The sequence below is a fragment of the Megascapheus bottae genome, chromosome 16 (genome assembly GCF_031878675.1).
Source record: "Megascapheus bottae isolate mThoBot1 chromosome 16, mThoBot2.hap1, whole genome shotgun sequence".
Taxonomy (NCBI): domain Eukaryota; kingdom Metazoa; phylum Chordata; class Mammalia; order Rodentia; family Geomyidae; genus Megascapheus; species Megascapheus bottae.
The window spans coordinates 27,360,780-27,376,847 of NC_143524.1; the positions used below are offsets into that span (position 1 = coordinate 27,360,780).

Below are 16,068 nucleotides of genomic sequence, written 5' to 3' on the forward strand. Positions count from 1 at the left end.
ACCATTGGCCAGACAGGAACCACTGGCTAGGCAGGATGGTGAATGAATATGTGTGTGTGTGTGTGTGTGTGTGTGTGTGATATGTATGTATGTATGTATGTATGTATGTATGTATGTATGTATGTATGAATGTACATATTGTTGGCCATGAGGCTTGAACTCTGGGCCTGGGAGCTGTCCCTAAGATCTTCAGCTCAAGGCTATTGATCTACAATTTGAGCCACAGCCCACTTTTGGGTTTCTGGCTTTTGGGCTTCTGGTAGTTAATTGTAGATAAGAGTCTTACAGGATCTTGGAGCTGGGATGGCACAAGAACTGTGATCCTCAGATCGCAGCTTCCTGAGTAATTAGGATTACTTATTAGGATGGCTTATTCAAATTAGCAAGCTGAAAATATCACTTGTTATAGAATGGCAATGTTCTCAAAATAACTCAATATTTAAAAGCAGTGCTGAATCACAACACTTTAGCTTCTCATTTTTCAAAACATTAACCTTGAAGATATAGAATTAAATAAAATATAAGATTAATATAGGTATAAGATTAAATACTTAAAAGATTAAATTAAAATACAGATCAACCAAACTAAAATGAAAGTTGAAAACAAGTTGATACCTTCTTGATAAAGGTTCTAAAACTGTTAAATACAGCAAAAATGGTTACAACAAATTATAACAAAACATTTATATAACAGATATCCTTCAAAAATGACTCACAATTGGCCATATACCTAAATATCTCCTGCTGCTACCAGGAACTGAACCCTCAGCAACAATTAAAAAATTCTGCATCATTCTATTTAGAATGTGAGAGATCTTATTCAAAATCTTAAAATTATAAAGCTCCCCAGATGCTTTGGGCATAAATCCCATCCATGGTTAGTAAAATTGACCTGAATAATAGATCATCTAAAAAATCAACAAATTAATATGTAAAGATCCTTGTCATCTGGTTGTTTAGTTCTGGAATATTTCCTATGCAACATTATCTTGTCAAAATTCTTTAGTCCATAATAACCTAAAAACCAAGTGAGAACTGCTTGAACTTGAATCCTGATGTTCTTACCAGTTCTACTAAATTCTACTGCTTATAAAATATTCACTTCATTTGTTCCTATTATTTTATGGCCACTGTGACAAACTTGTGCCCTGTGAACACAGAGTTCTTGTTGCACAATCACTGTAGCTTCGTGGAAAGTGACCTTCCAAAAACTAAAACTTTAAGATCAAATTAGATAAAAAGCTTTTATGATTGTTCTGACAGGGTTTTTGACAGACTCAAATCAGGACCAGTACCAAACTGATAGATTTCCTGAACTAGAGGAATTGTCACAGTTGGATGATACCAATACTAGAAGGAGTGAGGAACAAAAGAATGACATATCTGATTTTCATCTGTTCCAATTATTTTTAAAAAGTAGAGTAAAATTGTTTAAGGAACTTAGCTAACTACACAAAACTTTCCACTGGGAACCTTATTTTAAAATTTTAGAAAGAGATATTCTTAAAATTAGCACCATGCCTTTTCACGCATTTGGAAATAAAAAGTTGAAAACATTATGCGATCTGAATATGGTACCTGATATATTGTATATACGCTTATTTGTTTATTTAAAAAGCGGAAGGTAAGGAAAAACAAAAATGAGTGGGTAGAGGTGAAGGGAGGAAAAGTGGGAGAAAAACATGAGAAGGGATAACTGTTTCAGAAGTAATGTACCCACTACCTGATGAATATAAATATAATCCCTCTGTACATCTCCCCAACAATAAAACAAAAATATAAAAAACATAAAAGTAAACAAAAGAACTTGAGATGCTGCAAAAAATCTGCTTATATTCAAACCAAATTTCTTAGGGAAGAATACAGTCTCTCACCTTCCACTCCGCAATAAATATTTTAGATATATGTTCACTTGATCTGATGTCTAGCTATATTACTTTAATAATTTTCTGCTTCTAGGAAGTGGCTCATGAATCCAAGCCAGAGCAATAAGGCAAGAAGCAAGCATAAAGGGGAATCAAATAGGGAAAGGAGAAGTGAAATTTTCCCTCTTTGCAGATGATATGAGTCGGTATTTAAAGAATCCTATAGACTCCACTCTCAAGCTCCTTGAGCTGATAAAAAAAAACTTTGGAAAGGTATCAGGGTATAAAATTAACCCTCAAAAATCAACTGCCTTCCTCTATGCCAACAGTGAGAGGAATGAGGCAATAATCAGGAAAGCAACTCCTTTCGCAGTAGCCTCAAAGAAAATAAAGTACCTAGGAATTATCTTAACTAAGAATGTGAAGGACCTTTTTGATGAAAACTTTAAAACCCTGAAAAAGGAAATTAAAGCAGAACTGAGGAAAAGGAAAAAAACCTCCATGATACTGGACTGGAAGAATCAACATCGTGAAAATGACAATCTTGCCAAGGGCTATTTACAAACTCAATGCAATACCCATCAATATCCCACTGTCATTCTTTAAAGACATAGAAGAGATAATCCAAAAATTCATATGGAATAATAAAAGACCCCGTATAGCAAAAAACACATCTTAGCAGAAAGAACAGCGCAGGAGGAATTTCAATACCAAATTTAGACTCTATTACAGAGCTATAATTATCAAAACAGCTTGGTACTGGCACAAGAACAGGCCTGAAGACCTATGGAACACAACTGAGGGCCCAGATATTAAACCACAGATCTATGGCCACCTAATCTGTGACAAGGGAGCCAAAAAATAGAATGGAAGAAAGATAGCCTCTTCAACAAGTGGTGCTGGCAGAACTGCTTAAGCACCTGCAGAAAACTAAAGTTGGATACTTCTTTGTCATCCTGCACTAGAATTAACTCCAAAATGGATCAAAGACCTGGAGGTAAAAGTTCACACTGAAAACTTTACAAGAAGGAATAGGAAATACACTAGGCCTCCTTGGCACAGGTTGAAACTTTCTAATTAAGGACCAAGAATCACAACAAATCAGAGAAAGGCTGGATAAGTGGGACTGCATTAAACTGCAGAGTTTTTGTATGGCAAAGGACATAGCTAATAAATTAATTAGGAAGCCTACAGAGTGGGAGAAGATCTTCACCAACCACACAAAGGACAAAGGCCTCATATCTAAAATATAGCAACAGCTCAAGAAATTGAATCAATCCATAACTAATCTCCAAAGAAACAACCATCCCATTAAAAGATGGGCCAAAGACTTAAAGAGAGTCTTCTCTGAAGAAGAAGTAAGAATGGTATATAGACACATGAAGAAATGCTCAATATCTCTGGTCATAAAAGAAATGCAAATCAAAAAACTCTAAGATTCCACCTAACTCAAGTTAGAATGGCCAGGATCAAGAAATCTAATAACAACAGATGCTGGAGGGGATGTGGCCAGGAGGGATCACTACTACATTGTTAGTGGGAGTGAAAACTCATTCAACCACTATGGAAAGCAGTATGGCAGTTCCTCAAAAGATTAAACATAGAGCTCCCCTATTACCCACAAATTCCACTATTAGGCATTTACCCAATTGTCCAGAAATAAGGAAATGCTAATTCCACTAGCACAATCATGTTCATTGCAGCAGTATTTACCACAGCAAAAATATGGATCCAACCCAGATGTCCCTCAGTTGATGAGTGGATCAACAAGATGTGGTATTTGTACACAATGGAATTCTATGCTCTTGTCAGACAGAATGACATCGCCCCATTTGTTAGGAAATGAAAAGACTTAGAAAAAATCATATTAAGTGAAGTAAGCCAGACTCAAAGGAACCTAGGCTCAATGGTTTCCCTCATTTGTCATAATCAGTAAAAACTTTGGACTCTCATAGCGGAGATTTGCAATAGAGCAAAACCTATATACATAAGGCCATACAGTATGAAGCTAATTGAAAGGACCTCTAGGATATAGAAACAAAAGCCATTTGAGTGATTGTTGTCCTTAATGTACTATGTTATCTCTCATCTCTTTTGCAGTCCCTTGGTTATCTCATATTGTTACAGTATCTCACTTTGTTATCTGATAAATTTGATATATTTGTATTTGGTTATTTGAAATTGGATAGGGAAGGGGGAAAAACAAGATGAGGGGCAGGGATGGCGGGGAGGGAAATGCGGACCAAGACCTGAGAAAGGGTATCAACGTATGTGAAGTAATACGCCTTCTATTTGGCAAATATAATGTAACCCTTCTATTAATTACAATAAAAATATAGAAAAAAAGAATGTGTTCACACTATCAAAAGAACCTTTACACTAAGCTTTTCTGATTTTTTTTAAATTTTCTTTTGAAAATTTCTGAAGTTATTCTATGTGTTTCTGCCAGATTTTGCGTCTAAATTCCTATGATTTATATGCAGGTTTCTCTACATAATGATTGGAAGACATTTTCTGAGAAATTCATTCTTTCTAAAGTCCTTGGGAGAGAGTTGATTGGTTACCTTTTTTTCCTTCATGCATAAATAGTTTCTGCAGACAATCTACATTTTGAATCAGAGACAATCTTTAAATCTGCTCAGCATAATTGGATTGTTTGTTTCTTAAATCTGGTCACAATTGATGTATATGCCTTCTCCATAGTATAGAAATTAATATTTCAGAACACTATTATCAGTTTGTAAAACATAAATGTTCAAGTTAGTTTCATCTTTTTTTTCTTTACATTTCTCTTTTTGAAATCCAACAAAAAAGGATTCTTTTATATTGTCCTACCTTATTTTTTCTTTATAGTTCTAGGGATTGACTGCAAGAGTTTGGGCATCCATGCAAGTGTTGTTGCCCATATTTATTACTTATCTTCACTTGCAGGCTAAGAATCTCTCTTTAACATGATTTCTCTGTAATGCAAAGATTGTTCCATCGGCCAAATGACACTGTCAAACTTTATCTCTCTGTTTCTGTTAGCATGTTATTTAACATCATAACAACTTTCTGACTTGTGGTTGTAAGAATGCACATACTTTTTTTATTAACACTGATCTTTTACATCATATTTCAAATATCAAGTTTAACAAACAAGTATTTAAGAATGAATCCTCTATATGTAATCACTGGAACATAAATTTAAGAACAAAATTAAAATTAAGTTGAGATTTTGTATATTGTATCATCATAAAATATACCCCATTATAGATATATTTGTCTATATCTCCAAATTCATGTCAATTACTTTGAGTACCTGAGTACTCAGTCATGGCTCTTATACTGTTTGGATCTAATATCCACATATCAAGAAGACCATGGGCCTTTTGTTCCTTTGGTCTTGGCTTATTTCACTCAACATGATTTGCTCTAGTTCCATCCACTTCCCAGCGAATGCCAATATTTTAGCTTGTCTACATAGCTTGGCTATGTAGAATTCCATTGTATATATGTGGCACATTTTTTTGTATCGATTCACCTGTAATGGGGCATCTGGGTTGTTTCCATCATTTGGATATTGTGAATAGTGCAGAGATGAACATGGATGTGCAGGTGTCCTTATCATATCCTGGATTATGATGCTCAGGGTAGATTCCTAGGGGTGGTATGGCTGGGTCACAGGGAAAGTCTAGATTTAGTCTTTTCAGGAACCTCCAAACTGACTTCCAGAGTGGCTGCACTAGTTTACATTCTCACCTACAGTAAAGTTGGGTTCCTCTTTCTCCACATCCCTACCATGCCAGCTTTTGTTGTTCTCTGAGTTCAGAATATTGGCCATTCTAATTGAAGTAAGGGTGGTTTTTATTTGTATTTGTTTTATAACCATGGATGATGAGCAGTTTTTCATATGTTTCTTTGCTAGTTTTACCACTTCTTTTGATAAGTCTCTTTTTAGTTACCTTTCTCACTTAATAATTGGTTTGTTGGGTTTAGGGGGAATTAGTTTCTTGAGTTTCCTGTTGATTTTAGGTATTAAACATTTGTCTGTTGTATTATTGGTAAATATCTTTTCCCAGTTGGTTAGCTGTCTTTCTACTTTAGCAGCTATATCTGTGTCTGTGCTGAAACATTTAATTTTTAGGTTATCCTATTTGTCGAGTCCCTCTTCAATCTATTGTGACCCTGGTATTCTATTCAAGAAGTTTGTGTCTGTGCCTATGAATTCCAGAAAATTGCACATACTTTTGGACTAATGTTTACCTGTAGATGTTTGCAACATCAAAAGTGCATTACTCTCCCAATTCCTGTTGTACTTCTTAGTGTAGCATCTATATTTTAATCAAATTATTTCCTTTCTTACATTTAAAATGGCAATGCATAAATATTAGATACTATTTTCAAGCAGAAAAAATCAAGTTGGGAAGGAAGAACTAGAATTGCCAAAATGCTTATCCCTTGTTTCAAACTGTTCTAACATGGACTTACATGTTGAGAACCGCAGACAGTAGTGTTCTGAATTTCTTCCTTTCTTGACTCAACTGGAGAGGTGTCATTGTTTCCAGGGATGCTTTGTTGAGGCTTGAGAGAGAAGTAATTAGTAAGTTAGAAACACAGTTCCACAGAGTAATTATAAAAGTAATATGATGCCAGCACTACACTCAAATAAAATAAGAACGAAACACCAAATTCTAACAGAGAGCTTTTCTGATGCATCAAAAAAGTAAAATAATCATGGCTCAGTCTTTGCTGGTGATTTATAATGGAATGTTTTCCCCATTAAAAATATATGTGTCTTAAGTACTAAGATTTTATTTTGAGGATGATGGTTCCTGTAGGTCCCAAAATATTGTATTCACTTTTTATATAACCCCTAGTTTATCTCACACATATTAGTGTATGGCTCATTTTTTTCAATAAGTAAAGAAAGCATTTTGTAACTCCTCAGAAGTTTTTAGAGGAACATATTCTGCCCCCTTACCCACCACAAGGCAAGCCCTGCTTTACACATATGGAAGTCCTAAATAACATTCTAGAAATCTCTCCAGAAGCATTACTGTTTCTTTTTTAACTTTCCAGGTTCTAATGAAATAAGACTATTTTAAGACTTGCATATGGAATTACGATAGCCAGGTATAAAATTTTCCTTGGAAATTAGTATGCATCACTGGGGAAAAGCTGATTTAAGAATAGTATTACATTCATCCAACCATAAGGGGACTTTTATATTATAGGCAAAAAGTAAATTGACTGAATGCTGTTTCCTGAGTCTGACACTTTGATAACAGTAGATTGATGGCATTTTTAACCACTGGGGACCCAAGAAGACTAAGTTGAAAGATCTGACCACTGTATCCAAACTTCAGTTTTCAATTGTTTTACTTAACCAAATAGCACTTATCTCATTGCCTAAGCAGTGGTATGTTCTTTACAGAAAAGAAAATTACTAATAAAAATGTGGCACAACATTTTATAGATACTGAGAGAAAAAAGGAGAGAGAGAGAGAGAGAGAGAGAGAGAGAGAGAGAGAGAGAGAGAGAGAGAGAGAGAGAGAGAGAGAGGTGTTGCATATTTGGAAAACAAGGCAGAATTGTGGCTTAAGGAGTAAAGTGTTGTTTAGTTAGTACAGGAATCAGGGACCAGATTTCAAACCTCATTACTGGCAGAAAATAAAGAAAAGAACAGAAAATGATCAGGCAAATAATAACAAAGCTTGGGCTGAAGTATCAAACTATTTAAAAAGAGATTGGACATGGACCATACATAGAAAGCAAAGACAGAATTAATATTTGAAGCTCTGTAGGGTAAAGCAAGAAATTCAAGAGTGTAGCAAGGGAGATGACTGTAATTCTCAATACAGTGTCTAGTTATTTTTTTCATTTGCTTTTTGGATTTTACTCTTGGTGATGTACAGAGGGGTTACAGATACATAAATAAGGTTATTAGTATATCCCTTTTGAACAGTCATCCCCACTTTTCCTCCCACTCCCCAAGATGTAAAGTTGATTTCAGTTTTAAACACCTATATCTACTAAACAGATAGTATTCCATAGTGGTGTGAAAAAGAAAAATGTTAACAACACTCAAAATAGCTATTTATTCTTGGTGAAATCAAGTGAATATCTTCCACCTGTCTTCCCATTACCTGCTATTTACAGAAACTTTGAAGAATCGGGTTTGAAAGAAGCAAGGGAATAAATAAAAGGTAGTTCTGAAGGTGATTCTCCCCTGACAGTCATATCAAGGACCACATCTGCTCAAATATAAATGCATTAAATCACACCAACAAGAAGAAAAAGCAATTTTAGTGTTCCTTGTTTCTGTGGAACAATCAGATAACTGAATAAATAGTCCTAGTTTTGCCTTGCAAATCCCTTTACGGTGGCTCTGAAGAAATGGGAAGAGGTTATTGCTGTAGCAATAACTAAGTTTATTTCCATATATGTTCTTTCTGTTTGGCAGTATTTCCATGCAGTAATATTTTGCATAGTCACAATTATATCACTTGTTCTGTTTAAAAATCTAATATAAAATATTGATGTTAGTTTTGCTTTCTATATGTCATTTTCAGGTATAAATGTTACCGAATTTGGAAAATACCTGTTTCCTGTTTAATGAGTTATGCAGTTTAGAATTCTGGGCCATATAGATAATTTCTCAATAAACATTAATCTTCTTGACACTAAGAATACATGGGTTAATAATAGCCTAGGAGCTCCCAAAGGAAAGATAACTTTTCTTATTCATCCGTTGCATCTTTCAAAACTAGCCCATATATTTTTACTTGCTATTATTTTTGTTGGCTTACAATATATTTTAGTGTAAAATGAAAATAGGAATTTTAAGTAAATATTGGTAAAAAGGTATGGATATGTGCATAGCTGGAAAAATATTTCCAAAAGAGGAAATTTTCACTTGCTTTCAGCTACAATATCACTCAATAAATGCATAAATGCTGCAGTTGCATTATTTTAGAACTGAGAGCATCTATGTGCTCTTCAGGAATTATCATTTCCTTTAACTTCTTAATGAGTGCTGGTTTATTTCTGAAGGATGACTTTTCTGTCATGTAATGTACATCCTATGTATTTAAGCTTGAAATGATCATAGTATTCATGTTCACTTAGAGTTCCAGCCTTAGAATTGTCCTTTAATGGTGGAGGGATACAAGTGGCAAAGTTGAGTTCTACCAGCATTCCCTCTTAACCTCAATTTTTTGGATTTAATTATTTTAATAGGTTCCAGTGAGGTTTTATCCCCATCGCTGCACTGGAATTCAGGCTTCACATTTATGCCTTCCCCTTGACATTTTGATCTCTTACTGCAGTACCAAAGGACATCATTCATAATAATATAGCTATAAATTTATGCTTAATATCATTTTGTATATATATAAGTATACATATCCAGAAATTCCAGAAGAATGCAAGAAATCAATCTCATAAGTTATGTTTGATAACCAAAAGCCAGTGGGGGCATGGAAGGTGGTTATGAATAAGAACTAAAGGAGAACAAATCAGCTAATAATGTTCAATGTTATTATTTAATGATAGAAACTTTATCTTGGTTCAATATATTTCTAAAATGTAGCTAAATATATAATATGTGTATATAAGTAAAATATATCTATCTGATTTATACATATACATATATGCACATATATACATATATGCATATATATCTATATATTTTAGGTATATGTGTACATAGACATATATTAAGTATAAATTTAGCCCATTCCTTCCATGAAGTACTTACTTATCTCCAAAACTAGACTCGCATACAAGAAAAGATATAAATCAATCCATGCCATGTGGACAATTTTGTACATACAACGTGCCATAATAGAGACTCTATAATACAAACAGATAATCTAAAGTTATACAGAAGTGAAATCCATATGGAGACTGAGGTAGAGAGATAGAAGTGAAATAGTCATATGCCCAGGAGTAAAAAGACAGCATCAGAACCCAGGACTTACAGTTCTGTTGTATTCAGCTGCCAAGATCCACCTAAACAGGAGGCTCAGTGAAGTGAGAGAATTTTGTGAACCCGGAGGTTCAAAGTCAATCAGAGAACTAATGTACTTATTACATTACTGTAACTGTGCCCATAACCTCTCTATATATTATCATAGCAATAAAATAAAAATTTTAAAAAGTTAAATGAACAATCTTTCTCTTTGTTCTACTTTTATTTTTGTATCTTTCTTCATGCTTGCAATTTGGTGAAAAACTCTCTCTATATATACATATTTGTAATATATTTAAAGCTGAATTAAGGCTCCTTATTTTCTGTGTTCCTAATTTTACTAAAATTACTGTTTCTTGCTGTAAGGGAAGACAGAAAACATATGTACTTTGATGATGATTTTATAGCTGTTTATGTCAACAAGGAATATGGAGGAAACACATTTGTCTTTGGTTGCCCTATGGTTGCTCCTAGGAACTAAAGAATTCAAAGAAATTATGTATTATTTATTCCTGTACTCTTAGTCTCAATTTCTGCTTGTCAGAGTTAGATGATTGCAAAGGGGAAAAACAAGTATTCTTGTGGGATTCTGTATAACACAGTAATTTTCAAATGAGAGTAAACAAATCATCCCCTCAATGCTAAATTACTGACTTGATTATTAACAAAACTTAGTTTGGGATTTTACTCAAATTTCCCTTTGGTCTACTAGGTTCAGAAACTTTTGTTAATAGTATGATTAGAAAAAGTCCAGATGATCAAAACTGAATATATTTGATCTGAATATCTTACTTCAAATTCTGTGAATAATGTTTTTAAAGAACTCCACATTGTGTCATGTCTGCTTTTGTCCTTTTTGCTCCTCCTATCCTAGTTACACCCTTCCTAGACAATAATAAATTTTATTTATGGTTTAGGGATAACCTTAATCATCTTTTCTTTCATAAATGTATTGGTATGATTCTTAGGGAGGGAAAAGAGGAATTAATTATTTAATAATATTTCTGTAAGGACAAGGCATGAGAGTAAAATATGACTCAAGCTCATAATTTACCTTTGACAAAGAACACTAAAATATGAAGAAAAGAAAAAGGAAGCTTAGTTCATGATTAAATCATCTCTCCAAATGATGTTAAATATGAAATTCACTTTTTATTGCTAGTATAAAAAATCAGAACACTTTATTAAAAATAATTCAGAAACAGGATATAAACATAATCTTTTTTGTGAAAATGGTACAGTAGTGTGTAACACAATGTGTAAATTCTTCATGAGGACTTTTTGATTTGAGTTGTTAGGTGTATGTTTAGTGAACCAAGAGAATTTCTGTTATGGATTGTACTTTAAATGCCATCTGTAGAAGACTCAGTCTCAAGCTTTCTTGAAAGCTGTTAACTTAGAAAAGATTTGTTTTAGTTGTTATAAAAATAAAGATTTGAGGCCAAGAGTAGGGCATAGTGGTAGAGTGCTTGCCTAGCATGCACAAAGACCCAGGTTTGATTCCTTGGTACCATGGAAACAAGAGCTTAATTATGAATGATTGCTATTCTTTATGTATTATGTTTTTCTTTATTATGCTGCACTTTGGTTAATCTCATATTGTTACAGTATTTCATTTTGTTACCTGGTATATTATATAGACATTTACTTTTTTATTTGAAATAGAGGGGAAAAGTGAAGAGAGGAGTGAGGGGAGGGAAATGGGACAAAAACATATTGTGTGAGAAGTAATGCACCTTCTATCTGGCAAATATGCATTAAAATAAAAAATATTAAAAAAAGAAAAAAAAAACAGAAGTGGTACTGAGGCTCAACTGGTAGACTTCTAGCCTTGAAAAAGTCCAAGGACAGAGCTCAGGCCTTGAATACCAGGACTGGCAAAAAAAAAAAAAAAATAACTGAAAAAAAAATTGAGGCCCATTAAAAATAAGTAATGTTAACCCAAAGGGAAAGCAAATGATTTTATTATCCTATTTAGTAAGATTTTAGAATATTTTCATGCTTTTTGAAAATCCTTTCATACTTTTAAGAAGTTAATAAATTTCCAGAAAAATTATCAAATGTTTAAGGCTAATGCATGATTAATGAAAAAAATACTAGTTTTTGCAGAAAAGGAAGTGAAAGTAGAAACTAAAACTAGACCAGTCTAAAATGGCACACTGGAATTTTTGAGAGGAACAGGGAGGATTTAGACTTTTAGATAACATAAAATAGAGAGACAGAGGATTATGAACTCTAGGAAATTGATAGTAAAAAATGAAGACACTAATCTAATAGTAATGTGCTGGCTGAGAAGTATAGACTTTATTATCTAGACAATGGATAAAGTTGATGGTATCTTAATACTAATTAATATTGTCTCAATTGTTATTGATATAACTCCACCAACATAATTTTCAAAGCCTACAGAATGGGAGAAGACATTCAATAACCAATCAATGGGCAAAGGCCTTATATCTAAGATATATCAACAGCTCAAAAAATTAAATCACTCCAAAACTAATTTCCAAAGAAACAACAATCCCATTAAAAGATGGGCCAAAGACTTAAAGAGAATCTTCTCAGAAGAAGAAATAAGAATGGCCTAAAGACACATGAAGAAATTCTCACCATCTCTGGTCATAAAAGAAATGCAAATCAAAATGACTCTAAGATTCCATCTCACTCTAGTTAGAATGGCCAGGATCAAGTAATCTAATAACAGAAGATGCTGGAGGGGATGTGCCCAGGAGGGGTCACTACTACACTTGTGGTGGGAGTGCAAAATCATTCAACCACTATGGAAAGCAGTATGGCAGTTCCTCATAGAGCTCCCCTATGAGCCAGCAATTCCACTACTTGGCATTTACCCAATTGTCCAGAAACAAGGACATACTAAATCCACTAACACAATGATGTTCATTGCAGCACTGTTTACCATAGCAAAGATATGGAACCAACCCAGATGCACGTCAGCTGATGAGTGAATCAACAAGATATGGTATTTATGCACAATGGAATTCTATGCTGCTGTCAGAAACAACCACATTGTCCAATTTGTAAGTTAATGGAAAGACTTAGAAAAAATAATATTGAAAGAAGTAAGCCATAGTGGTTGAGCGAGTTTGCACTCCCACCAACAATGTAGTAGTGATCCCTCCTGGCCACATCCCCTCCAGCATCTGTTGTTATTAGTTTTCTTACTCCTGGCCATTCTATCTGGAGTGAGGTGGAATCTTAGAGTTTTTTGATTTGCATTTCTTTTATGACCAGAGATATTGAGCATTTCTTCATGTGTCTATAGGTCATTTTTGTTTCTTCTTCAGAGAAGACTCTCTTTAAATCTTTGGCCCATCTTTTAATGGGATGGTTGTTTCTTTGGAGATTAGTTATGGATTGATTCAATTCCTTGAGCTGTTGCTATATTTTAGATATGAGGCCTTTGTCCTTTGTGTGGTTGGTGAAGATCTTCTCCCACTCTGTAGGCTTCCTAATTAATTTATTAGCTATGTCCTTTGCCATACAAAAACTCTGCAGTTTAATGCAGTCCCACTTATCCAGCCTTTCTCTGATTTGTTGTGATTCTTGGTCCTTATTAAGGAAGTTTCAACCTGTGCCAAGGAGGCCTAGTGTATCTCCTATTCCTTCTTGTAAAGTTTTCAGTGTGTAGGCTTTTACCTCGAGGTCTTTGATCCATTTTGGAGTTAATTCTAGTGCAGGGTGACAAACAAGGATCCAACTTTAGTTTCCTGCAGGTGCCTAACCAGTTCTGACAGCACCACTTGTTGAAGAGGCTATCTTTCTTCCGTTCTATTTTTTGGCTCCCTTGTCAAAGTTAGGTGGGTCTTTGATCCATTTGGGGTTAATTCTAGTGCAGAGTAACAAAGAAGGATCCAACTTTAGTTTTCTGCACGTGCTTAACCAGTTCTTCCAGCACCACTTGTTGAAGAGGCTGTCTTTCTTCCATTCTATTTTTTTGGTTCACTTATCAAAGATTAGGTGGCCATAGATCTGTGGTTTAATATCTGGGTCCTCAGTTCTGTTCCATTGGTCTTCAGGCCTGTTCTTGTGCCAGTACCAAGATTTTTTGATAATTATAGCTCTGTAATAGAGTCTAAAGGCTGGATAAGTGGGACTACATTAAACTGCAGATCTTTTGTATGGCAAAGGACATAGCTAGTAAATTAATTGGGAAGCCTACAGAGTGGGAGAAGATCTTCACCAACCACACAAAGGACAAAGGCCTCATATCTAAAATATATCAACAGCTCAAAAAATTGAATCAATCCAAAACTAATCTTCAAAGAAACAACCATCCCATCAAAAGATGGGCCAAAGACTTAAAGAGAGTCTTCTCTGAAGAAGAAATAAGAATGGTATGTAGACACATGAAGAAATGCTCAACAACTCTGGTCATAAAAGAAAGGCAAATCAAAACAACTCTAAGATTCCATCTCACTCCAGTTAGAATGGCCAGGATCAAGAAATCTAATAACAACAGATGCTGGAGGGTTTGTGGCCAGGAGGGATCATTACTACACTGTTGGTGGGAGTGAAAACTCATTCACCCACTATGGAAAGCAGTATGGCAGTTCCTCAAAAGATCAAACATAGAGCTCACCTATTACCCACAAATTCCACTACTAGGCATTTACCCAATTGTCCAGAAACAAGGACATACTAATTCCACTATCACAACGATGTTCATTGCAGCACTATTTATCATAGCAAAAATATGGAACCAACGTAGATGGCCCTCAGTTGATGAGCGGATCAACAAGATGTGGTATTTGTACACAATGGAATTCTATGCTGCTGTCAGACAGAATGACATTGCCCCATTTGTTAGGACATGGAAAGACTTAGAAAAAAATCATATTAAGTGAAGTAAACCAGACTCAAAGGAACATAGGCTCAATGGTTTCCCTCATTTGTCATAATCAGTAGAAACCTTCAGCTCTCATAGCAGAGATTTGCAATAGAGCAAAACCTAGATACATGAGGCCATACAGTATGATGCTAAATGAAAGGATCTCAAGGATATAGAAACAAAAGCCATATGAGTGATTTGTTGTCCTTAATGTACTATGTTATCTCTCATCTCTTTTGCAGTCCCTTGGTTATCTCAGATTGTTACAGTATCTCACTTTGCTGTCTGATATATCGGATATATTTATATTTGGTTATTTGAAATTGGATAGGAAGGTGGAAAAATAAGATGATGGTTGGAGGGGAGGGAAATGAGGACCAAGACTTGAGAACTGGTATCAATGTATGTGAATTAATTCACCTTCTACCTGGCGAATATAATGTAACCCTTCTATTAATGACAATAAAAATATATGCAAAAAAGAATTCATGTGCAGATGTCAATGTAAGCATAAATTCTCAACTCACTTCAGTAAATAGTAGGAACACAATTGCTGGATCATACAATAAATTTGTGTTTACCTTTGTAAAATTAAAAACTAAAGTACTTAAGGTATCTAAGGTACTTTTTGCTCAAATACAGATGGCTGGTGGAAAAACAATAGAGATTTGGATAATGTGTATAAGACAGTGGAAGAATGATGCTAACTGGATCTTCCTACTGTGTTTCAAATAACACAAATAATTCACATACCTAGGATTTGTTATTGACTGTTTTAAATGTTAACATTTTATCTATTCTGCTTTCAGTTAATAGCTGTTTATTTCTTTGTAATTGAAAGACTAAGTAGCACAAATCTGTCAGAATTGATTTTTTTTCTCCAGTCTACATTACTACCATGCAATGTGTTCTGACCAGATGAGACAGGAAAGCCCAGCATAGGCTATGGGAAAGGGAACTACAGTGTTCAAGCAATTAAAACCAAGCTCTGATTCTTAAATTTGCCAGTTGGTTAATATCTAGCAAGAGTATAATTTTCCACCACTTCAGATTCTTTATTGGTTGTGGGAATACACAATTTTGTTAGTTGCAAAAAAGGCATATTTTCATAAAATAATTTCTCTGAAAGTTAAAATTTCAAACATGACATTTAGGGTAACTTATACACTTAAGTAGATTTCTGAGTAAAAGCAAATAAGCTAAATGCAAATGAGAAATATGTACATTTAATGAAAAACTGATAAAAATAGATATAAGAATTGGATAATATAGGTAGTAATAACACAGATGTATATAATTCAAATAGGTCTTCAAATTATTATTATGTTGCAAAATGCATTGTATTTCTGTTTGCATTTGAATATCTACAAACGTGTTGAATAATGTCCTATGGTATTCAC

The 16,068-nt window shown here is 34.3% G+C and overlaps 1 protein-coding gene across 1 annotated transcript in view; it reads right to left on the minus strand.

Annotated features, from left to right (window-relative positions):
* Positions 1–16,068, minus strand: part of Luzp2 (leucine zipper protein 2) — a 289,657-nt gene that overhangs the window by 10,459 nt on the left and 263,130 nt on the right. The window contains exon 10 of the mRNA XM_090347985.1: positions 6,336–6,428. Within this exon, the coding sequence (XP_090204111.1) occupies positions 6,336–6,428 (93 nt within the window). The remainder of the gene's footprint in view (positions 1–6,335; positions 6,429–16,068) is intronic.